General features: G+C 47.1%; 1 protein-coding gene across 1 annotated transcript in view; it reads right to left on the bottom strand.

Moving 5' to 3' along the window:
• CMTM8 (CKLF like MARVEL transmembrane domain containing 8) overlaps nt 1–25,738 on the bottom strand; it is a 51,275-nt gene extending 25,537 nt beyond the window's left edge. The window contains exon 1 of the mRNA XM_029940851.1: nt 25,665–25,738. Within this exon, the coding sequence (XP_029796711.1) occupies nt 25,665–25,709 (45 nt within the window). The 5' untranslated portion in view covers nt 25,710–25,738. The remainder of the gene's footprint in view (nt 1–25,664) is intronic.
• Between the last annotated feature and the right edge of the window lie 518 nt (nt 25,739–26,256).

Genomic DNA, 26,256 nt, shown 5'->3' with positions numbered 1-26,256 from the left:
GGGGGGGGGGGGGGGGTGTCTGTGCCCCTAATTAGAACCTCCAGGACCAGGGTGTGGAAGAACCCCTGGAGCAGAAGTTGGCAGATGTTTTCTGTAAAGGACCATCTAGTAAATATTGTTGGCTTTGCGGGCCATACAGTCTCTGTCACAACTACTCAGTCCTGCCACAGTAGCATGAAAGCAGTCACAGACATTATGCAAATGGATGGGTGTGACTGTGTGTCACTAAAGCTCTATTTATAAAACAGGTGGTAGGTTGGACTGGCCGGCAGGCCATCACTTGCCAACCTCTGCCCTCCAGCCTTGCTTTGCCAAGTGTGTGGTCCCAGAGCGGCAGGGGCCCTGCCAGAAATGCCAACACGGAGGCCCCCCAGTTCTGCTGAATCAGCCTTCGTGGGGAAGGGGCCCAGCAGCGGGGTTTCACAAGCCCCCTTGCGGCTCAAGTTTGGGGAGCCTCATCCTCCGGCCCTCCCTTCTGCCTGGAGCCCCATGCCCCAGGGACTTAAGAGGAATCTTGGACGGCACTGCCCTGATCAAAGAGCTTCTTGGGTTTCACAAAGAACACACAAAATCTCGGTATTCTCCATGAGTCGGTGAAAAGCATCTGGCCGCTGGTCCTGGGTCACCAGTTAGCAATGCAGAAGCCCGTCCCAGCCAAATAGCTTAGTCTTTAAGGAACTAGACCAAGCTGTGCAGTGGTGGCACCCAGGAGCGGAGGGATGGGACGTGGCAACAATTCAAGGCCTCACCGTCCCCGTGGTCTAGATGGATGGAAACAGTGGTGGTCAGGTGCCAACCTGGATCGCAGCACGACTTGGTTCTTTCAGCAAATTTATGTGAAGGCTGGTTTCCTTCTGTTTTAGTGACGTGTGGGGGGATCAAAGGCAAGGAGGGAGAGGAAAAAGGCTATCTTTTAAGGAACAGAGGAGAGATGAAAGGTTGCTAGGAAAGAAGCAACAGGAAGGGAGGATGGGCAAGGAATGAGGGGACACGAAAGCAGAGTAGAACAGCATCTGCCCTTATAGGTGGGAGACACTCGATCCCATAACAGCACCAACCGCCTTGCCTCTGAGCACCACACTGACTTAAAGTATTACCAGTTACACACTCTCTGCCCATTTAGCCACACAACAGCCACACGATGTAGATAATCAGACTCTGGGACTCAGAGCCGTGAACAGCCACATCCAAAACCATATTCCGCAAAGCTGATAGAGTGATGGCCCAGGTCCGAGGCCTCCTTTCTGATCCAGAAGCTCCCAGCACTGCCCTCAGGGCCACGGCTCCATTGGCCGTCAAGCCTTGATTCGTGTGGACTGCCCTTCATCACAGGTGCCCTGTGGGGACTGCTCACAGGGCGAACCTGTTTCTCCCTGGGACAGCTCCTCCTGTCCTTCCTTTAGGCATCAGGAAGAAGGAGATCAGACCAAAAGGTTCCGACACAGTGGTAAAGAGTATAATACCAGAAGTCACATGGCCAGTCTTTAATGTTGATTGCAAAAGAACTGAAATAAACATCAAACAGGGAGAGCCACGAAATGCTTCCCTCCGCCAAAGACGCGAGGGCGTGAGGAGCCTCGTCCAGGCTGCTGGTCTCTGGGGTCCACTCACCCCAGATATTTAACCGTCCCTGAGTGTAGGACAGAAGATACTTCATCTTTGAGTGAGAGTTCTGGCCTCCTGGCCTCCACGGAGCTGAAAGGGCCCCACACTTGCCTCTTTGGAATCTATACTCCTTCGTTGGGTCTGCTCTTCTTAAATCCGTGGTGTCTGGATTATCAGACCTCTTTGTTTCAAACAGAAGAATACTTAGGGAGTCCTAAAGCACAATGGTCTGTCTGGGACACACTGGAGTCAGGTCATGGTCAGCACATCTGTGCTACCCAGTGAGCCTTTGCCCCAATGGCAGCAAGATGCATGGGGCTCAGTGGGGTCCAATGGCCATGGGCAATTGACTCAAGCGGCAGATACGGAGAAAGGTAACCACCTGGCTCCTAGAAACAAGTTTAGGAATGTCAAGTTGTGGATCAAAGGGAGTCTGACCTGCACAGCTCCTCCCCCGGGCAGGCCTGTCTGCTTCCTTTGGGAGATGGATGCACAACATACCAGAGCCCCATCTCAAGCGGGCGGTGCTTCAGGAGAGATCCGAGAGACACAGGCCTCGAATGGGCCAGCAGCCTCTCGATTTCCTCGCTCCCTCCCTCCCTCCATGACTGCCAGGGGCTGCCAGGGGCTGGGTGGAATTCTTCTTTGAATGTGTGGTAGAACTCAGCCCTCCAAGCCACTTGACCCTGGGCTTTCTTTCTTGGGAGGTTTTTGATCATTGATTTAATCTCACTAATCAGAGGTCTGTTTGGATTTTTAATTTCTTCACGATCCAGTCTTGGAAGGCTGCATGTTTCTCGAAACGAACCCCTTTCCGGTGATCGTAGGACGTGTGGACATATCATTGTCTGTAGTCTCTTGGATCCTTTTCATTTCTGGGGCTTGTGTTAATGTCTCTTCTTTCATTTCTGACTGTTTCCTTTGAGTCTTTTCTCTTTTTTCTTAGCGTCGCTAAGGGTTTGTCACTTTTGTTGATCCTTTGAAAGCACCAATTAAGTGGTACTTTCTTCATGGCAGGAGTCTCACACCCTGACGGAACAGAAATACCTGTATGTACTCATGGGTTCTAATATTCACTGACTAAAGGTTCACCTATTACCATAAAGAAAAGAATCTTCATGGAGAAGGAGGCCAATCTGTCACATTGCTGAAGAACACCCAGGCAGTTTCTGCTTTCAATACATTCCGCACTTTTTGACTTGCCATACAAAAAACGCAATTTCTACCTACGTTAAGGGCTAGGAGAGGCTTCGGCACCGTATATACAATTTAGTAGCTCCGAATGGAATCCTCCAGCTGCCTTTCGAAAACGCCTCATGTGCCAACTCTGCTCTTTTGTAACTAAGAAAAATGCAATGGGATAATTTTGGCAATTTTGCCTATGCGTCTCCAATTCAAACTTCACTCCCAGAGCGAAAACCCAAAACCTTCAGGCAATGGAAAACATCAAACTAAGATGGCCTCCTTAAATATAAAACTCCCCTTGGCAGAGAATGAGTTTCTAAAACAAGCCAACAGGTTTCACACTCAGACAAACGGTTCTAGAGACCACCAAATTCTCCTCCACAGTGTCTGTAGGGACTGCCAACAAGAAACTAGTCATGGGCGGAGGAGGAACGCATCAAGAGGGTCGGAATTACCCAATTCTCAGGGTGAAGGGCAGTGAGATGCTTGACTGAGCCTTCTCCCCTAGCATGCAGACGCTAGCCCCAGGTGGGAAAGTGCACTTTTCCCGGTGCCTCATGCTGAGCCAGCCTTTGGATGTGCAGACAAGCCTCAGCTCTGCTTCCAGAAGCCAACAGAGCCACCACCAGGAAGGGAACAACGGTGGCCTGACGCAGTAGTCCCTCTGATGGGACTTGGACTCGCAGTGGGTCCCAATTCTTTAATCAGGGTTTCCCAGGGTAGTCATTTGTCAGATTCAGCATGTGTATTCCACCGATCTCTACAAGTTTGATAACTTTGTATCTTTATCTATCTATCTATTTAGAGAAAGTGCGAGAGGAGAGAGAACATGAGCAGGGGAGAGGGGCAGAGGAAGGGAGGGAGGGAGAGAGAGAGGGGGGGAGGGAGGGAGGGAGAGAGAGAGAGAGAGAGAGAGAGAGAGAGAGGGAGAGAGAATCTCAAGCAAGCTCAGTGTGGAGCCTGACATGGGGCTTGATCCCAAGACCCTGGGAACACAATCTGAGCTGAAATCAAGAGTCAGACGCTCCACCAACTGAGCCACCCAGGTGCCCCAAGAACTCCCCTTTTAATTAGAAGAGTGGCAGAATTATGGTCAAAAACTTGGAAAATCCAGAAGAACATTATGAAAATAAAAATCATTCATGCTCTTTTTATGAGTCAGAGAAGACTACCCCTAACTCCCTGGAAAAGGTGCTTCAAATCCTTCAGAATGTTTCCAATATAGAACATGTCGAGCAGAAAACTCAGGGTCATGAAGATTAAGGGTTGGCGTTTGTAAGGCTCTTGGGAACCGTGCCTGGTACAGTAACGTGGGAGATGATATGGGCACTTGTTAGAAATGCAGATCCCAGGGCACACCCCAGACTGCTAAAGGGGCATCTCTTTTTTCCGTTTTTTATGTTTATGTTTATTTATTTTTGAGAGAGAGAGAGACAGATAGACAGACAGTGTGGGAGGGCACAGAGAGAGAGAGAGAGAAAGAGAGAGAGAATGAATGTGGGCACTTTAAAAAAAATATTTATTTTTGAGAGAGAGAGAGACAGAGTGGGAGCGGGAGAGGGGCAGGGAGAAAAAGAGACACAGAATTGAAAGCAGGCTTCAGGCTCTGAGCTGTCACACACAGAGCCTGACATACAGTTCAAACTCACAAGCCATGAGGTCATGAAGTCGGACGCTTAACTGACTGAGCTACCCAGGTGCCCCTAGAGAGAAAGAATCTGAAGCAGGCTCCAGGCTCTGAGCGGTTAGCACAGAGCCCGACACGGGGCTCAAACTCACAAGCTGTGAGATCATGACCTGAGCCGAAGTCAAATGCTGAACCGAGTGAGCCACCCTGGCGCCCCCAAAGCGGCATTTCTGAAGGAGGCCTGGGCATCTGTATTTTAAGCTGTTTCCTCACATCATCCTTATCATCTGGTATATTGAAGCGTTCAGCAGTCGGGCTGCTACTGGAAGCTACTGTTGGCAGCCTCCTAATAAAGCCCTTTATCTAAAAATGCCTATTTTGTGTTTACACTGAACTGACAATCTGGCTGGGTAGAGAATATGCTTTTTTTCTAGTTGTTGTTTTTTACAAGACCAGCGCTCTAACCCGTGAGCTATGGAGCCCGGGCCGAGTTGTTGTTTTTTTAAATAACAGCTTTGAGCTATAATTCATAAAACACAACTAAAAGTGTTCAGTGGATTCTAGCATATTCACAGTTGTGTAACTATGCCCACAATGAATTTTAGATCACGCGCATCCTCCAGAAAGACACCCCATACCTGCCCGCAGTCGCTCCCCATCTCCCGTCAACCGCACCCCATGGCAGCCCCCAGGCTCAGGCAACCATTCACCCACTGTCCGTCTCCATCGCTTTGTCTACCCTGGACCTTCATCCGTGTTGCAGCAAGTATCGGTCCTTTACTCCTGTTTATTCATGACTAATGGCTCTAGGGACATGCCACAGTTCATTCATCTGCTCTTCAGACAGCTGACGGACATTCGGGTTGTTTCTCCATTTTGGCCCCAGTGAATAACGCCGCTACGAATATTTGTGTGTACGTGTTTTACGTGGCTCTATGCTTTCAATTCCGTGGGTGCTTTCCTGGGGGTGGACGTGCTGGGTCGTATAACTATACTTAATGTCTGAGGTAATGAAACACTGTTTTGCAAAGTGCCCGCACCACTCTACAGTCCCACCAGCAGCAAGTGAAGCTTCCAGTTTCTCTGCAGGCACATCCTTGCCAACACTCATTGTCTTTCTGAGTCTCGTCAACTTAGTGGGAATGAAATGGTATCTACCACGGTTTTGATCTACATCTCCTGATGGCTAAAGAGGCTGAACATCCTTTCATGTGCTTATTGGCCATTTGTTCATCTTTGGAAAAACATCTGTTTAGGTCCTTTTCTCATTGTGTAGTTGGGTTGTCTTTTTATTATTGAGCTCTAAGAGTTTCTTTGAATTTTATTTTTTTTTTATGTTTATTTATATTTGAGAGAGAGAGCAAGCAAGCAGGGGAGGGGCAGAGAGAGGGAGACACAGAATCGGAAGCAGGCTCCAGGCTCTGAGTTGTCACCACAGAGCCCAATGCAGGGCTTGAATCCATGAGACATGAGATCATGACCTGAGCTAAAGTCGGATGCTTAGACTGAGCCACCCAGGTGCCCCAAGAGTTTCTGTTTAAATAGAAGAGTCATCAACATTTTCCTCATAGGGGTGCCTGGGTGGCTCAGTTGGGTGAGCATCCCACTTCGGCTCAGGTCATGATCTCATGGTTTGTGGGCTCCAGCCCCATGTCAGGCTCTGTGCTGGCGGCTCAGAGCCTGGAGCCTGCTTCAGATTCTGTGTCTCCCTCTCTCTCTGCCCCTCCCCTGATCATGCTTTGCCTCTGTCTCTCAAAAATAAACATTTAAAAAAATTTTTTTCCTCCTGATATTTATTTGTTTGTTTGCATTAATCTTTAAGAAGGCTCCATGCCCTGCACAGAGCTCAACACGGTGCTTGAACTCACAACCCCGAGATCAAGACCTGCGTTGAGATCAAGAGTTGGACATTTAACTGACTGAACCGCCCTGGTGCCCCCCCCACCCCCAATACCTTTTAAAAATGCACCAACAGCTATGTTTTAAATACAGGTGGGCCCTAATATTTTAAAGAGCTTTTTTCTAGAAGCTGTTATCAGGTTGCTGTAAATCAAAATTTATTTTAAAAGCTTTAGCAAAATGCTCTGCATAAGAGGAGGCACAAAATCTGGTTTGGGAGAATAATCACTTTCTAATTTAGTTTCCCACGTAAACTCAAACGTTCCTGGATTGCATCTATTTATAGCACATCTGTGTAGAACATTCTTCCTGCAGCTGAATGGAGGTCACGAAGGTCACTAGACACCAGGACAACCAAGGAGACGGGCACTGCCCACTTTGTAGTCCAGGGAGTACAAGAGAGAGAACTCAGTGTGGCCAGGGAGACAAGACAAGCAGAAAGCCCTGCTGCAGCACGGCCAATGGGAAGGACAAAAGAAGTGCAACCATGTCATAAAATGTTGAATGATTCCTTCAGGGGCAGCAATAAAGGACTCTGGTGCTCAGAGAGGACTAAGGGCGCCAGGAAGGCCAAGACCTCAATCGTGTCGATGCTCTCCGGGCAGAGGTGAGGCTGGGACTCGGCATCTACATGCTTTAAAAATGTGGGCCAAAGGAAGAGGGTTGGTGCTGTTTGGGATGGCGGCAGGCGTTGTGGAGGGAGAGGGTGGTTGGGCCACCCTTGGAATGGTGGGCTAGAGTTGAGAATGTGTTCACCAGGCAGGCATGATGGAACCAGTGGCATTTTTTGGAAACAGGTATTCTGTCATCAGTGTTTCAGAGTTGGCACATCTCCAAAACCTCCTCTGGCAAAGGGAGAACCATCACTGGGGGGAGGGGTAGTCATCAGGAGGATTTGTTTCAATGCCACGTTGCCTGGAAGGCGGGCGGATAGGCAGTGGGTGGGCCGGGAGCTTGGCCAGGCTGGCCTCTACACTTCTCCTGGCCGCCTTGGCATCTTGGCAGCAGACATGCATTCTTGAGGCAGGGTTCTAAGCCGATGTTCTAAGCTGGCTTATTTCATGGGTCCCACGAAAAGCCTCTACCCTAGGGATGCCATCCTCCGGGGAAAGTGATACTCGTCCGCTGGACAGGTTCAGACGCTCAATGCGGTATTTTATAGTTGGTCACTGGTCCCTTGGGACTACTCCTAAGCCTCCTGAGGGATGAGAAGGAACAGTGTAGGCACACAACTCACTTTGGGAAGGATCTGGCAGTGTGTTGAGAGTACAGGGCGCCATGTTATCTTAGCATCGGTTGTATCCAAAGATTTGGGGCTGAGGTGGGGAAGAAGTACTATCACAGATAAATCACTGCTCAGCACCTGCCATGGACCAGATGCTCGTGTTCCCCTGAAATTCCATCCCCAGTGCAATGGCATTTGGAGGTGGGGCCATGGATCAGGAGCCATGATTGGGCTCCACCCTCATGAATGGGATTGGTGTCCTTCCAAAAGAGACCCTAGGAAGCTCACTCTCCCCTTCTGGCAACGAAGACGGCCAAATATGAGCCAGGAAGTAGGCCCTCATTAGACATCGAATATGCCTTTGTGTTGGACTTCCCGGCCTCCAGAACCATGAGAGAGAAATTTCTGTTGTTTGTAAACAGCCCAGTCTGTGGGCTGCTGTTACAGCAGCCTCCATGGACTAAGACAGTACCGTGTTGTTGAAAATCAAAGCCAGAAATATTTCAGAGGCAGAAGCTCACAGGAATGAACAATATCAAATACAAAATCCCCTCACAACAATTTCATGCAGGCAGCTTTAGGCCTCATCCTCAGATCCCTGAGAGAATGAGCTTTACTCTCAGAGGTTTGGGATATTTTGGTTGAAAAATGTGATAAACATGGGCTTATAGAAACAAGACTCGTGAATTTAGATACCTACTGTGACATTTCTCTTCCGTTGAGTGTTAAAAAATAGGGGCGCCTGGGTGGCTGAGTCAGTTAAGCGTCCGACTTCATCTTAGGCCGTGATCTCATAGCTTGTGGGTTCAAGCCCTGTGTTGAGCTCTGTGCTGAAGCTCAGAGCCTGGAGCCTGCTTTGGATTCTGTGTCTCCTTCTCTCTCTTCCCCTCCCCCATTCATGCTTTGTTTCTCTCTGTCTCATAATAAATAAACATAAAAAAATTAAAAATAAAATAGACCACCCCCTCCCCTACTGTGGGAGCAAGCATATTATTCATGGCTTAGCATGGGCTTTTCTCAGAAGAACAGCTGATCATGGGGCTTTCAAAGGTTACCAGTAACATTGCATTATTATTGGAACTTCTTTGCCCCCCCTCCCCGTAACTGAATTATGCCTAAACACCCCATGGTCTATTTCACAATTTAAATAGGTATGTGAGGATCCCCTGGGGATGGTCATAGATCAGCGTTCCCATTGAAACTAGAATACGGTGCCACCGCCAATGGAGTTGATGTTTTTAAACAACTCACTAACCTCCTTCCTGGGCAAGATGATGTGGGAGACCCCAGTCTCCTTGCCTTAGATGAGTTTAACAGTAATAATTCCCTAAATGAGGAAAATGAGACTGCTACCTTTTCACCTGTCTTAGAGAAGCGTGCGGCACAGTTCCACGTAAGAGAAGGCCAGGCCACAAGCCAGTGAACCCGAGAGGACATCACTAAACTGTGGCTTGTCCACTGGAGGCAGAAAATGTTAAATGTTAAATAGATTATAATAGATGGATAGATGTTGTTATATTTCAGAACTTCCGAGGCACAGTTCCCAGACTGGAAAAAAATGGTTTTACATCATAAGCAAACAACTTCACAACCAGAGTCCAGACACCACACTTCACTGGGTTTTGTTGCTGTTGTTGTTACTATTTTCAGTGGGTTTCATGCCCAGCGCAGAGCCCAACATGGGGCTTGAACTCACAACCCTGAGATCAAGTCCTGAGCTGAGAGCAAGAGTCAGATCCTTAACCAGCGGTGCCACCCAGGTGCCACAACACACTTCGATCGTTCTTAATGGTGCAATAGGTTAGGCTGCAAACCATGGTGAAAAATTAAAAGTCTGATCATTGTAAACAACAAAAATGAAGGGAAGCAACATGGGGTGGGCATATTCAAGTCAAAGTTTGAAGAAAGCCCCCAAATTTACTTTCCAGTTTCAAGGCCTTTTGTGGCGGCATCCATCTACGTTTTTGCAGGGATGTTAGCAACCAGCAGAATTTGGTCAGCCTTGGCCTTGCCCTGCATCATGTTGTAGAGGAGAAAAAAGAAACAGCTAGCACTCCCTGAGTCCATATCATGAACAAAAGGATTCCTAAGGATCGCCACCAATCGCTCCAACAGCTTGACAATGTTGGCAATTTTGTCCATGTTTTAAAAATAGAGACATAGAGGCAGAGTTGGCAATTTGTCCAAAGCCAAGAAGTAGAGGGTCTGCGCCTGATTTTCTAACACCCAAAGGCCACACTCACTTATAAGAATTTGGCCACTTCTTCTGAGTTACGCTCAAAAAGCCAGAAGGGGTATCGCTGCCCAGACCCCGTGGGTAACAGACCCCGCTGTGGGCAAGCTCGAGCTCAAGCTTTGGCGCTTGCCCCAAAGCTCTCGGCGCCTCTCGGCTACAAGAGCGGAATGACTTGGTCTCTGGCTCAGGAGAACAGGGACCTGTTGATGTGCAAGCACTATCAGGGATACAAACCACAGGCCTACACTGCGGGCCAGCATTACCAAGTCTGAGAGTCAAAGCCTAGCCATGTTGACATTAACTTACAAATATATTTTTTATACACAGAGATAATGTATACACATGTATAAATCCCGAAATCCATGAATGCATCTCCAGGCAGCAAACTGCAGACAGGAGGCCTGACAGGTAAGTGACCAGTGCAAAGCCACCAGAGGAGGCCCATGACAGCCACCAGCTGTCCCTTCTGCTACCCCGCCCCCCACCCCAGTCTTCCAGCCAGACCATCTGAATGTCCTTTCTCTCGGCTTGAACATCCCCGGGCCCCTCGACAACAGTTATGCCGCACCTCACTGCCTCCTTGCTTCTGTAGGAAAGGTCAGGGCTGGCACCTGGGCTGACGTCTTTGGTAACAACAAATGAAACTCTCCGGTCTAACCTCACCCAGCCCCCAAAACATCACCTTTGGAGAAGCAGGAACCAAGATCTACCAAGATGCTGTGGGAAACACAAGACGTCCCCTCTGCCATCTGTCTCTTGATTTCTCTGTCTCCCAGCCACATGGAAGGAAAAGTTCACCCATGTTGTCAATGTCAGGGTTCTAGCCTCGTAGGGAAAGACTACAGCAAACTCAGTCTCCAGCACCAGTTTCTGGGGGAACTCAATCTGGGTCAGGTGTCTGTCCCCTCGACCACACAACAGTAGCCTGGGTTGGGGCGGTGGGGGGTGGTGGTGAAATGTCGCAGTGAGTCAGTGTGGCTGTTGCTGCTGCCATGGCCCAGCCAGTTAAGTGTCTGACTCTTGACTTCGGCTCAGGTTATGATCTCAGGGTTTGTGAGCCCTGCATCAGGCTCTGTGCTGACAGTGTGGAGCCTGCTTGGAATTCTCTGTCTCTCTTTCTCTCTCTTTCCCTCTCCCCCACCTGCATGCTTACCTGCACGTGCTCACACTCTCTCTCTCAAAAAAAAAGGAGGGGGCAGCTAAGAAGCTACTTATCTATGAGGAAACTAAAACTCTTACAGGGGAAAATATTAAACTTGGTGCCATGCAAAATTTAGATTATTTTCACGCCAGCTCCTCATGGACTCCAAATGCTCCCAATAAGTGATGAACACACTACTAAAGAATATCTGAAAGGTGACCAAATGATGGTCTCCTGACCACTCCGAGGAGAGGAACACAAGAAGCCGTCTGATGAACACAGAGCTGGCATGTCGTGCTGGAATGATCTAAATTGGATTGCAGGCTAATTTGGGTTCTTGAACCCTTAGCTGGAGAGCTCTGACACCTGTAGGTTTTTTTCTCTCAAACACGTATTGGGCTCAGGTTCCAAGTACGTTGAATTAAAGCCTTTTCCCCATGGGAAAAGAATTCCATCTTTTTGCCCCGAGGTCAGCAAACTTATTCTGTAAGGGGCCAGATAGTAAATATTTTAGGCTTTGCAGGACAGACAGTTGCAATAACTCATGTCCCCGGCTGAGGCCTGAAAGCAGTCAGTATGTAAACAAATGGGCATGGCTGTGTTTGAACAAGAACTTCTGAAAACAGGCAGCAGGCCAGATTCGGCCCCCAGGCTGACTCCTGATCTAGCAGATTACAGTCTCCCTTCATGGCAAACCCGGTTTGGTATAATGCGCTGGGGCTTCCAACCCAGGAAGACACATTCCTCCTCCCGGGAGCATTTCAGGGAAGAAGCCAGGACTTGCCTCTCCCTCCTCCCAAGGCTCTGGAGAGCGGCCGGTGGAGTCAGCCCACACTCATGCACGCTCATGTTGCACACACGTGCTTTTGCTGTCTGTTCTTCCCACTCTGGTCTCTTGTTTTCAGCAGATTTCCAAGTGGACAAGCTGATGTATGACCCAAGTCTCACCGAGGTCCACAATATTGTTTAAGTAGCCGAGTTTTCCTGGGAAACAATGCGGGCGTGGCTCTCCCTCTAGCAGGAAACTATGCCTCTGACTTGCGCATTTTTACACTCCCTCCCATATAAATAAAAGGGCCTGTCCTTAGCAGATGCTCCTACTGGTTTTCAAAGACCAAAGCAACTTCCAATACAGGAAAACTCCAGAAAAGGAAAGTCATCGGCTGTTTCCCAAGAAGTACAAAGATGCTGTAAGGACACAGGTCTGAATCAAACTGACTCCAGGACAGGCTTCAAGTTTCCCCTCTGATCTTGGAGGCCTAGGTGTAGGTTTCCCAGAATCCTTAGATAATGAAAGGGCACAGATTGCCCAAGGCAGGAAGGGACCACCCTTGTAACACCCAATCAGGAAAGGCCAGCTAACACCCTTAACATTTCTAAGGGCGGGCCTAAAGATAGAAGCTAAGGCTAGTCACGCCCTACATGAGGGTCCTGGGTCCACTCTGTAATTGGTCAATACTCTAAATGTTGTCATTGGGTCCCGCCAAAAGTAACAATGTATATGGTTAAAGTTACTGCCAATGATGATAGGCGACAGTGATTGGGTCACTATACCTGTGTCACAATTTCCTGTAACTCCCCCTTCCCAAACCCAGAAAGGCCCTACCCCACCTTTGTTCAGGGCTCCCAGCATGGATCCACTGTGCTAGAAAAGTCTGTGGGCCTGAGTTTAGGCCTGGCCAGCCTAAGCCCGTAATAATAAATGCCCTTTGCATGCATGACTCGGTCTCCCTGGCAGTCTCTGGTTTTTGGAGATGATAATGAAATCTTGGGCATAACCATGCTTTAAAATAATTTTGATGGGGGGTTGGGAGGGGTGCCTGGGTGGCTCAGTCGGTTAAGTATCCAACTCTTGACTTTGGCTCAGGTCATGATCTCGAGCCCTGCATTAGTCTCTGTACTAACTGCACGGAGCCTGCTTGGGATTCTCTCTCTCTCCTCTCTCTGTTCCTCCCCTGCTCATGCTCTCTTTATCTCTCTTTCCAAATAACAAACATAAAAAGAAAATAGTAAGTTTGGCAGGGTGGGGGTGGGTGGAGAAAGAAAGAAGTCACCCCAAATAAAGAACTGGAAGTGAAATGAGATGATGGCGTTAAAGAAAGTCACTACTGTTTTCCAGGTGATTTTCTGGGAGAGAAACTAAGGTTACACAGGGTTTCAAAGGTGAGAGGAAACACTGCCGGCTTCCGCCCTCATCGTAACTACCACCCCCATCTACTACCCAGGAGAAAACAAAGACAAATGCCAAGGAAGGGAATCAGGTCTTGAGGAAATGTAAGTTAATCCAATTCTATTTGTTTTTAAATAACAGCTTTATTGAGATGTAATTTACACATCATAAAATTCACCCATTTAAAGGGGACTACTGAGTGGACTTTAGCACCTTAGCCTTAGAACTGTACGGCCATCTCCACAACTGTGGGACACTGTCAGCACTCCGTGGAGACCCCTTCTCCATCAGCGGCCACTCTTCATTCCCACACCACTGCCACCCTTAGCCCTACATAACCTCTACTCTACCTCTACAGACCCGCCCACGCTGGGCATTGCGTGGACATGGCATCCTACATTGCACAGCCCTTTGCGTCTGGCTTCCTTCACTTAGCATAATGCTGCCCAGGTCCATCCATGCTGGGGCAGGAATCGGGGGCAGGTATTTCAATGTGTGGATGACACTCTGATGTTATAATACATCACATTCTGTCTATCCATCGGCTGATGAACATTGTGGTCACTTCCATTTTTTGGCTTTTGTAAATAACACTACTATAAACCCTCACGGACAAATTTATACGTCACCATATATCTTCATTTCTCTCTCTTTTAATTTTTACTTATTTTTGAGAAAGAGAGAGGTAAAAACAGAACATGAGCAGGGGAAGGGCAGAGAGAGAGGAGACATAGAATCCGAAGCAGGTGCAGCACAGAGCCCGACGCGGGGCTCAAACCCACGAACCTTGAGATCATGACCTGAGCTGAAGCTGGACGCGTAACTGACTGAGCCCCTCTTCATTTCTCTTCAATCCAGTCCTATTTCGATGTTCCAGGGAAGCCTGGACAGGATCTAAGGGTGTGGCCCCGCTGGGGTCCCTTTAGATGCTTAGATAAGAGCCTTCAGGATCTCCAGTCAGAAGGAGCTGAAGTTTTTCCAGACACTCCCTCTCCTACACAGTAGCTCAGAGCAGAGCGGAACTGTATGAGGAAAAACACAAGTTCAATTTTTGCGCATTACTGATTGCAACTCCAAAATGCCTTGAATGTTAAGCTTCCTGACATCAGCTGACAAACCAATATTTCCACCAACGGTTGGTTTTTTCAAGGGTGGTTTTGACAGCACTGTCATGTCTGCTTTCACAGCAGAGCTAGTCTGCACGGATATCTGAATATTTTGTGGCCTTTTATCCTTATTAGTTTTTTGAAGTGGGTGAGAAGTGGAAAACTGGACTTGCTGGTGTTGGGGTGATGTTGTTAACCACATGTTCGCAGGATAAAAGCCACTTGACTGGTCAGCTGAGAAAGGCAAACTTAACATGTAGGAAACGCCAAGTCACTCTCCAAAGAGCATCTGAAATGCAGGGCGGAGTAATGGATGAAGTGGTAAAACCTTTAAAAGCATGGGCTGAGGACTAATATTTCAAAAATTAATCCAGCATGGGGTGCCTGGATGACTCAGTCATTTGAGTGTCTGACTCTTGATTTCAGCTCAGGTCATGATCACATGGTTGTGGGATCGAGCCCTGCAGTGGGCTTCACGCGGAGTGTGGAATCTGCTTAAGATTCTCATTCTCTCTCTCTCTCTCCCCCACCCCCCGTCCCCTCCCACCTTTCTTCCCCATTCACACATGTGAGCACTCTCTCTAAAATAAAAAAATAAAAGGGCACTTGGGTGGCTCAGTTGGTTAAGCGTCTGACTTTGGTTCAGGTCCTGCTCTAATGATTCATGAGTTCAAATCCAACATTGGGTGCTACACTGACAGTTCAGAGCCTGGAGCCTGCTTCAGATTCTGTGTTTCCCTCTCTCTCTGCCCCTCCCCTGCTCACACTCTGTCTCTCTCTCTCTCTCTTTCAAAAATAAACATTTTAAAAAATAAATAAAATAATACATAAAATAAATGAAATGAAATGAAATAAAGTTAAAAAATAATAATAATAATCCAGCATGGTCAATTTCAAGTGTGATACCATTCTGATTTTTTGTATAACCGGGGGAGGGAGGAAGGGGTGGAGAAAAATTTAATTTTTAAAAACTTCTATTTTAAAACACAATATTTAAAAAATAGCAAAAGAAACTTCCTATCTTTTAGAGCTCCATACTAAAATATTTACAGATGAAATGAGATGTCATCTAGGATTTCCTTCAAACTCTCCTGGAGAAAGAGTGGGTAAGAATATAGATGAAACAATACTAACCATAAATTAGTAACTACTGAAACTGGGCAGCGGCTAGATGGGAGTTTATTATGCTCAGTTTGAAATTTCCCATAACAAAGTAAAAATAAAACATATATTCCTTTAGACCTAAATGCAGAGAGAAACTCCCAGGGTCTTGGAACCACTAACAGGGTAACTGTTTGCTGCAGACACCTCGTTAGCAGAGGAGGAAGATTGGGGTTGAAATTCTTTCTGATGAAATTCTTCGAATAGGTAATAATACTGACATGGCTCAGAAATTGAAAAGGATAAGAAATCAGACAGTGGGAAGTCCATCATCAATGCCCTCTGGGTCTGTCTCTTGCTACACCTTTCCGTCCCTAACCCCTTGAGGAAAACACTTTTGTCAGTTTCCTGTGTACCTTTCCAAAATTATACTTATTCTCCCCTCCTCCTCACCCCTTGCCGTCCTGACTCAATGCATTTTTGGAGATCTGTTCTAAAAACCTAGAAAGCATCCTTGTTTCTCATTCAACTGCTATGTAATCTTCCTGAGTATACAGTGTCCCTGGCAGTTCCCTGTGGGTGGACATTTTGCAGCAAACAGTGCCGCAAAGAATCACCTTGTACAGAGACCGTTCCGTAGGTGTTCAGGTCTGCTGTGGGTAAATTTCTACAGAAATGGGACTTTCTCTGACTCAGTCAAAGAATGCCTGCATTTATCCTTGTGATAGCTATTGTTAAATGGCCATTCATAAAGCTTAGGCTTTCTTTTACTTCCATGTACTTTACCACCAACAATATGTGAACTTAAACATAATCCCTGAACAGAGTTATGACCATCACCTGCCTCCTCTTCATCTCTAAGTCTTTCTTCCAACGTGCATGTTTCTTTTCCTACTAAATGTAATTTCAAGTAAGAGGGACCAAGTTGGACATGAAGAATTCACCTTAGAAAAGTCATCACAATTGTCCATACTTACTGTTTAATCTGTGTTTTAAGTACTTGCATAAAAAACAAACTAAGCAGCCCCTAAAGGCCGGGCAGTGCTCTATGCTTAATCATTACATGGCCTGGGGGTCAATTCTATTACCAACCTCAACTGAGATGAAGAAAGAAGCCTGCACCTAGAGTAACTGTCCCAGACCCACAGCTTGGGAGTGACAAGCCAATGCCGGATGCACGGCACCCTCTCCCCCTGTGGCCTGTCTGTGCACAACCCCTTAGAGACTCGGAAACTTGCAAATTTAGGTCCCAAGCCACTACTCAATATTCAGGTCTCTTACAGTAATAGATAAGTTTGGGATTCACTCTTCAAACACTGGCTTATCCTACACTGTTAGGAATAAACTAAACACAAAAGCACTTTCTTATCATAGGAAAGTATCTACCATATTGGCAAACAGATCTTCAAATCTGGGCTCACAGCCAGTCAGGGATTTGATCTGAGTGTTAAGCCCTGAAATATTTATAAATGGAAAATGATTCACATTAAAAAAAATCCCAAGAGTCCATATATTCTATGACTTAGGGAAAAATTAGCCCCGAGGAGTTCTTACCATATAGCCAAAAGGTTTCTAAAAACTTTACTGAAAAATTTAGCTCTCAACTCAAATCATTCCACGTGCCTTCCCCAAACATCATTGCCTTTTCTACATTTTGAGTCTCAATGCACTGCTGTCTTGGAAAAAAGAACCCCAGAACCAGCAAGGAAGCACTTTTATATTCAGCTCTCATTTCATATTCAGGTAGCGTAGCTTTCGACAAATGATTCAACGTCTCCATAAGGCCTTACACATTTAGCCACAAACCTTCTCACAATAAAGGTCACATTCTTGTCATGCCTTCTGTTAACCGTCTTCTAAGCTGCTCTGAAAAACCTGCCCATCTGTCAAGTCTTGAGACCCAACATGTAAACACTGGGCATCTGGAAAAGTCTGAGTTAATCTTGGAGGAATTTTTTTTTCAAAGACAACTACCAAAACTTTATCAAAACTGCTCAACTAGTCGATGGACCTGAGCAAGTGAAGAAGTAGAATCATAGAAGCTTTAGATTTCAGCAATTTTCTTGTGTAACTAGACTAGAGGATGTCTAGTTATTTCAAGAAATTGTCAGAATCTCAGAATAGAGCTAATTCATTAAAAAGAGAGAGAGAGAGAGAATGCCATTTGGCTTTCCTATAAGGAATCAAGTATAGGTTATCAATTCCAGATAATTTAGGGATAATACCACAAGCCACCAAAAAATATGCCACCTGCACCTGAAGTCATGTTGCAAAGTATGTCCTTAAAGGTACTCCATGAAAACAAGGTCTATGCGTAGATTCATTTGGGAAAGGTAGATTCTAGCCAACTCTTGGAAATGTAGTACACTAAAGGCACTGAAGGGGCTCATGGTAATAAAACTGTCCTTGTCTAACCTGGCCTTTTCCAAATGTTCTTGGCTATGGAATGCCTTTCGTTTGGAACATAACACACCAGGGATCGCACTATGGGGAGTCCTCTTGGAGCACCTGCCCAGTCACGCCTCTGTCCTCACCCTGCCTTGTGTTTCATGGTCACTGTCCACGGCTCTTCTTCCCTGCACTGGGGAGTTTTGAAAACAGGGAATGTGGTTTAGCTACCTTTGTTTTCCCCTCAGCACTTAGTTTACTGCTGAACGACTGACCCCAAGGACTCACTGCGGTGCTCAGAAGTCAGGAAGCACAAACAGAAACACTGGAGAGGAGAGCTGAGAAGGGGATTTCTGGCAGTTATGGAAAGTGTTGAGCTACGATCACTTGTATACACAATTCAAGGTCTCTGTAAAAGGCTGTCCATATCTCTATTGGCAATGTCTCAGTTGGACCCAGCCAGAAAATTCTCCCTCCTCACTAATAATGGAAAGGAAAAAAATGGACATATTAAGAACAAAATTCCTGGGGCACATGGGGGGCTCATTCAGTTGGATGTCTGACTCTTGATTTCACCTCGGGTCATGATCTCACAGTTTGCAGAGATCGAGCCCTGCATCAGGCTCTGTGCTGACAAAGAGGAGCCTTCTTTGGGAGCCTCCCTCTTCCTCTCTCTCTGTCCCTCCCCACTCATGTTTTCTAAGTAAATAGATAAAAACTTAAAAAGAAAATCCTGTCTTACTCTTCCTACCCACGGTCCCCCTGGGCCAGATCTGCCTTCACACCCTCAGTCCATGAAGGGTTGGCTCCTTCAGACACAACCTAACCATCCCTCAACTCCTAACGGTGACTGTGGGCCGGTGCTCCCCACATGCTCCCCCTCACCCCCTTTCTTCCCCAGGCATCTGCAGACATGGTGTTTCCTCTCACCTAGGCAAAACCATAGAATAACAAAGCTGCCGCTTTCTTGACTTGAGTCCACTGCTCCCCTTTCTCTGCATCCCCCGTTCTGCCAATGCAGAACAAAGCATTAATGCTCTACGTTTGTGGGCTGGCTGCTTGTAGCTGAATCAGCCTCCGAGATGAGAAACAAATCATGTAGAACCTTCCATAAGAACTAGCTTTGGGAGCAGCTCTGAGGCTGAGTGGTCTTCCTTTTAAAAGGTGATGTTTTGGTTACCCACACCCAAATCTCTTGGTGAGTTTGTTAAAAACTCAAGTGCCTGGGCTCCATCCCAGAACCCCTGGGTCACAATCTCTGGGTGCATGGTGGGGGTGGTGCTCAAGAATCTACATTTAACAACTTAGGTGTGACTCATGGATGCAGGGTACTCAGAGCCACTGCCTTAAAAGTCCAAGTGAAGAGGGCAAAGTGGGAGAAGGAATGGCGTTGTGATAGAAAGAATAATGGCCACCTAGAGAGGTCCACATCCTAGTCTCCAGGACCTGTGGCTGTCATCTTACATGGCAGGTGTGATTAAGTTAAGGATTCTGAAATGGGGAGGTTATCCTGGATTATTGGATGGGCCCAATGGTCTACAAGGGTCCATACAAGTTACAAACAGATGCAGGGACGTCAGAGTCAGAGAGAGATTTGGAAACAGCTGTAAAGATGGAGGAAGGAGTCATGGGTGCAGGACACAGATTCTCCCTTCAAGGAACCAGAAGGAACCAGCCGCATCTACAATTTGGTGGTAGCCCAGTGAGGCTGATTCTAGACTTCTGACCTACAGAACTGCAAAAGAATAGATCTATGTTGCTCTAAGCCACTAAGTCTGTCATAATTTATTGTAGAATCAATAGGAAACACACACACACACACACACACACACACACACAAAATGAGAAATCTGAAAAAGCCAGGACTGTACCATCTTGTGGCCCTGATGTCAAATATATCTCCCTTCTAAGAGACAGATATTTTAAGTGAAAAATGCCAACCAGCCAGAAGAATAGAAATGCATCTGGGCCTAAAGGCGGAAGAAGACTGAGGCAGGAACAGCTTGCGGGGACATGACAACGGTGGTGCTGATGGTCGCAGCGCCCCCAGGTTCTCACGGTGTGCCAGGCACCATCTGAAGCTCTGATACACGCGAGACCATTTCGTCTTCACAGTTCCACTGGGCACTTAGCACTCTGCAGGGCAGGAGACCACATCACTGAGAGGCAGAGGGAGGTGTGGTAAAGCAGCAGCAGGGACACCACTGTCCCCATGGTGGGCTAAGTTAGGAAAGCGTGAGGAGGGGCGGCTGGAACCGAGGGAGGGAAAGCTAGCTGCCTGGGAAGGAGGGGCTCTGGGGAAGGAAGAGGTCTGAGTCAGCGAAGCTGCAGACAGCAAGGGTGGAGTTCAACCAGACGGCCTAGAGAGGGGAGGGACTTAGACTAGACGTGGAGGCCCCAGGTGGGCTGGGACCCCTGGTGACTGGGCACTGATCAGAAAGTTCTAGGACAGATCTGAGGGCCTGAGAGCCAAACTACTCTGCCTGGCTCTTCTTCCATCAGAAAGCAAAACTAGGGTGTGCTGCCCAAGAGCCATGGGAGCGCACTGCGGGTCTGAATTTAGGAAGCACATTTTGAAAGCATCATCCTAAGTAAGGTGACAGACTTCCTTCCACCAGAACTGACTCAGGAATGGACACAAAGAAATGAATATACCACAAATATCTTCAAAAATGATACTCTTGGGGTTCCTGGGTGGCTCGGTTGGTTAAGCATCTGACTTTGGCTCAGGCCAAGATCACACAGTTTTGTGAGTTCAAGCCCTGCATTGGGCTCAGAGCCTGGAGCCTGCCTCAGATTCTGTGTCTCCCTCTCTCTCTGCCCCTCCCCCATTCGCACTCTGTCTCTCTCTCTCTTAAAAATAAATAAACATTGATGGGGCACCTGGGTGGCTCAGTTGGTTAAGTGTCTGACCTCAGCTCAGGTCATGATCTCATGATCTGTGGGCCTGAGCCCCGCAGTGGGTTCTGTGCTGACAGCTTGGAGCCTGCAGCCTGCTTCAGACTCTGTGTCTCCCTCTCTCTTTGCCCTTCCCCTGCTCATATTTCATCTTTTTCTGTCCCTCTCCAAAATAAATAAACATTTAAAAAAATGATAGATACAAACATTAAAAAAATGACACGGTTTATCACACCAACTGCAGAAAATGTTTATACATCTGTATAAAGAGGAAGGAACTAAACATTTAGTAGCTCCTGGCAGGCAATGAGGGGGATTTGGAGCCAATTTTTTTTCACAGCTTCACTGAAGTATAATTTACATACAATAAATGACACCCATTCAAGTACATGGTTTGGGGTCACCTGGGTGGCTCAGTAGGTTGAGCTTCCGACTTCGGCTCAGGTCATGATCTCCTGGTTCATGAGTTCAAGCCCCACGCTGAGCTAACTGCTGTCAGTGCAGAGCCCATTCCAATCCTGTCCCCCTTTCCCTGCCCCTCTCCTGCTTGCACTCTCCCAGAAACAAATACTAAAAAATCTATTATTAAAAATAATATGTTATTTAAAAACCTATTATTAAAAATAATAAAATACTTGGCTTCCTACGTTTTGCCAAATGTATATACATCGTGTAGGCACCACCACAATCAACATTCAGAACGTGTCTGTTGCCCCCAAAGTTACCTCGTGCTCATTTACAATTAGACTCTCCTGCTACCACCATGCAACCTACTCTGATTTGTTTTTTTGTCCTATCCATTTGTTTCTTTTTAAATTTTTTTAATGCTTACTTATTTTTGAGGGAGAGAGAGACAGAGTGAGAGCAGGGGAGGGGCAGGGAGGGGAGGGAGACACAGAATCGGAACCAGGCTCCAGGCTCTGAGCTGTTAGCATAGAGCCTGACGCGGGGCTCGAACCCACAAACCAGGAGATCTTGACCTGAGCCAAAGTCAGACGCTCAACCGACTGAGCCACCAGGGCACCCCTATCGATTTATTTGCATTTGAATTTCATATGGATAAAACCATACGGTACAGGGGCCAGCACGACTTTTTCTGTGAAGGGCCAGACGGGAACTATCTTAGGCCCAGCGGGCCACACAGTCTCTGAGGCAGCCACACACAGCACGCAGATGAGATGTGGCTGTGTTCCAGTTAAACTTGATTCACGGACACAAATTTGAATTTCATGTAATTTTTACATATCGCAAAATAGCATTCTTATTTTAATTTTTCAACCACTAAAAAAAATGTGCGAGTCATTCTCAGTGTTTTTGTTAAGACCTGCGGCGGGCTCTATCTGGCTTGTAGGCTGGGTTGGCCGACCCCAGATACGGTACGGATGCTACAGTGTCTAGATTCCTTTATTCAACATCAGTCTGAAGTTCATCCGCACCGCTGCGTATGCCAACAGTCCATATTACGTGCCGCATCCTGCCATTCGGCCACACGACAACTCTGGATTTGCTTACGGTTGATACGAAGGCCCGACTATTTACATCTTCTTTATCATAATCTTTATTAACTATTAAAACATTAAGACTATACTCTACAAAATGTCCAGGATGAAAAGCACACTAGAATAGGTTATTTAAAAAAATTTTCCCCCATTTTTAAAATTTCTGTAACTTTTTCCAAATTTCTAGAATTCTTTATGCTTCTGTAACATAAGAATGCAAACCAATCCTACAAAGCAAGTCAGAGTATTTCCTCAATAGTTTGTTTGCAATTCAGAGGCAGACCAGGTCCTTGGCACCCCTTGAGGCCCATGCCTACAGGGGAGGGGCAGAGAGAGAGAGAGAGAGAGAGAGAGAGAGAGAGAGAGAGAGAAAATCCCAATCCGTGCTGGCAGTGAAGAGCCGATGAGGGACTCTATCTCATGAGCCATGAGATGGTGACCTGAGCTGAAATCAGGAGTCAGACGCTTAACTGACTTGAGCCACTCAAGCGCCCCTGGATGGGAGATTTCTAAAGCAACCCCAGACAGTGTATCCGCAGCTCAGATATAATTTTTCTTGCAGCAAAAACACAGCTAGATTGCAAGTTCAAGGCGCAGCCTAACAGTGCTGGCAAAACTCCTCTGCTCTTTGGCTGCTGCGACAGAATTCCAATGGGCCCTCCCTTCCAACACCATCTCCGAACCTGCCCCCCACAGATGAATACAGATGTGGTTTTTTTCAAAGCTACATAATCTCCTTGAGATATCTGAGTTATTCAGGAAAGAACCCACAAAATTTTAAAAACCATCCATAACTCCATCACTCCTTTCCACACATGTAGCTTGTATGGTGAAACTTGAAGGTGATGAATTTCCTGCTGTGTTTTGGGTTCGTCCTATTTTCAATGTCATTTGTTTGCTTCCTCTTTCCCCTTTTTAAAGACTGAGCTAGGAATATAACGACCAGCTCTCCATGACCCTGCAGAAAGCAGAGCCAACCGAACACAGTCCAGGGTGACGGATAGAGTCAGCAGATGCCCAGGGAGCAGACAAATTCTCCCACCCCGAACACAGAGCCCACGGTGGGCGTGGTGTCACCTGCAAAGCTCCCGTTCCCTCTTGTGAGCTGGGAAGTCACAAAGCCCAGGGCACACAGACAAGGCTAGCACAGGATTTGAACATCCACACTGGACTTCCGGATGGACCAGAGCCTCAGTGAGAACAGCTGATGACCAAACACATGGCTGGGCTCTCCCAGATGCCCTAAGTTTGGGACACTTTGTAGGCACATGAGTCCAGCATGGGAGCAAGAGAAGAAACTGGTGTTCAGCTCAGGCACGCATGAGCCTTTCCTGGATTAAACTTGGCTGGTCTTGCTGCAGCCCCAGGAGAAGTCAAGGCAGCGCCAGGTAATGCTCTGCAACCGCTCGTACTTCAGTGAGCCAGCGGTGGCTTGTGTAGAAATTAACAACTTGGTACATATGACCAAGACACAAGTTCTCCCCCGACACCTGGCTCTCTGGTCCTATCACGGAAATAGTCAGACGTCCTAAATCCTCCCAACCTTCTAATGTCATCACTCCCTCAACCTTGGCTATCCCCGGATGAGCGCCACTCATAGCCATTGTTGAGTAAAAAGCTATCAGGACAACTTCCCAGCAGACAGCATGTGCAGGAAGAAGCATCTCTAATTGGTGGGGCCAGTGTGGCCCCAAACTGTGAAACAGTTTGAACCTTAGGTTCCTAAAGGTGCTACCCACCTTATTTTCCTAATGGGATCTAACAGATAACAAACTAAAATTCACTAAGCTGCCCTGTGTCTATGAACCCACGTTAAAATACAATAGCAGATTCTGTTTAGGAACTTACTATGTGCCTGGCAGCGTTCTAAGGACTATACAAATTCTCATGTCATCTTCCCCAAGATTCTGAGGGAGGCGCCGTGAGTAGCCTCATTTTATAGACGAGGAAACTGAGGCACAAGGAGGTTAACTAATGGCAAGGTCATGCACATACAGTCTGAATCTCTCTGAGTCTTTTTCAGCCCGTGCTCTCAATAAAAAATAGAGTTCTCTTGAAAGTATGTCTGTTTTTCTTTAGGCAAATACACACATAGATGGGAAGGGAGAGTTTATACATTTGTTTTCCCTGTATAAAAAACTCATCATATTACTCCACAGCTTGGTTTGGTGTTTTTCTTTATATTACTAGTGGCCCTGGCAATCTACAGACATGATGCTGCTTCTGTGTTTTCTGAGGCTGCGGAGGTCAGGACCATTTATTTACCCGATGGCCACTTCCCACCTGTGTCAACTTAGAGACAGCAGTGGGGTGGAGTCTGAGGCAAGGGTGACTCTTCACCTGTTTTTAAAAAATTTTCTTTGAACATTTTTTTTATTATTGAGAGACAGAGAGAGACAGAGCACAAATCGGGGAGGGGCAGAGAAAGAAGGCTCCGAGCAAGTTGTCAGAAAAGAGCCCAACGCGGGGCTCAAACCCAAAACTGTGAGATCATGACCTGAGCTGACATCAGCCGCTCAACTGACTGAGCCACTCAGGCGCCCCCACCTGTTTTTAAATTGATCCTAAAAAGACGCTTAGGTCTCGGGAAGCCTGTGGCTCAGTTGGTTAAGTGTCCGATTTTGGTTCAGGTCATGATCTCACGGTTCATGGGTTCAAGCCCTGCGTTGGGCTCTGTGCTGAACGCTTGCTCAGAGCCTGGAGCCTCCTTCGGATTCTGTGTTTCCTTCTCCTTCTGCCCCTCTCCTGCTCACGCTGTCTCACTCTCTCAAAAATCAATAAGTATAATAAAAAAAATAAAAACAAAGATGCTTAGGTCTCTTCCATCCTAAAATAATGTTACTAACAACAAAAATAATAAGGCAAGGAAAATATGCTTTGTGCCTTCTCTTTTTTCCATTTGAATTGAGCTTCTAAAACGAATGGCCTTCAACTGGGTCTCAATTCCTTGGTTAAAACACTATTCTCTTGCCTTCTAAAGGCTTACACTGTCTCAGGTTCCTTTGCTGCTTTGCTTTTCTTTGCCTCTTGTTTGAACACAAGCCTTCAGGGCCTTTTTCCGCTTGTACTCTCCTGCTCTACACTGGGGGTTCCCAGAGTATGGTCCCCAGACCAGCGACCTCAGCATCACTGGGAAGCCCTTTACCCTGGCTCCGCCCCAGACCTACTGAAGTAGAATCTCTGAAGGGGGGATCCCGGGGCCTGTGATGTAACCACCTTCCAGGTGGTTCTGATGCATGCGGGAGCCACTGCCTCTGATGAACCCAGGTGGCGGCGTGGCCACTGTCTGGCCATTTCCATTCCCTCACCTTGAACCTCAACTTCCTCTCAAGCTGACGTGCGCTCTAGACATCTTTGCCTTGTCACTCCATAGGCCTTTAAACAACGCTACGGCAAAAGGACTTCTCTTCTCTCCCAGGGTCTCTGCAGCCTCCCACACACAACACATGGCAACACCACATCCCCTCCCACCCAAGACAGAAGCCACCGGGACACCCTAGACTCCTGCCTTTCCCTTCCTCCCTCTCCTGATCAGCTGCCGGTCAGGTGGATTGTACCTGTTCTCTTCTTGTCCGTGGCCTTACCTCGGCACCTTGTCCTTTCCCAGCTGGCCCAAACCAGCTTCCCATTTGACATCCAGCGCCTAATACTGCAGTATCTGTCCCTTTGGATCCTTCGTACCGTTGTCAAGAGAACCCCTCTATAACAAGAACCTAAATGTAAGGGTCTCACCTAAAGCCACGGCTGTCCACCTGTCGCCCTCAGGGCAGAGTCCCCCCACCTTGTTGACACGGGAGTCTCGCTTCAGCCCCCAGCCTTACCTCCTGCTGTTCCTGCCACTGGACCAGACAGATGTAACCATCTGCCCCAAGCGGCTTCTCTCTTCAGTGTCTCTGCCCAGGAAAAGCCAGCAGGCTAACAGTCACATGAAGAGATGTCCCAGCTCAGTAACCAGAGAAATGCATAACAAATCATGGCAACAAGATCCCCTTTTACGCGTACTAAGCCAGCCAACATTTAAAAGTTGGGCAGTCCTTCAGAAGTTTCAATATAGATTAAAATCTTTATCAAAATTCAATATGGAGGGAGGTGACAGAGGATGCAACATATACACTCAGGTTACCTCTCTGTATAATTAGAAATTACTCCTTCAAGGTATTTGCACCAGAGAGCTTA

Source organism: Suricata suricatta, chromosome 5 (genome assembly GCF_006229205.1).
Source record: "Suricata suricatta isolate VVHF042 chromosome 5, meerkat_22Aug2017_6uvM2_HiC, whole genome shotgun sequence".
NCBI lineage: Eukaryota > Metazoa > Chordata > Mammalia > Carnivora > Herpestidae > Suricata > Suricata suricatta.
The sequence above is the reverse complement of the archived record's forward strand: the minus strand, read 5'-3'. Positions and strand labels throughout refer to the sequence as shown.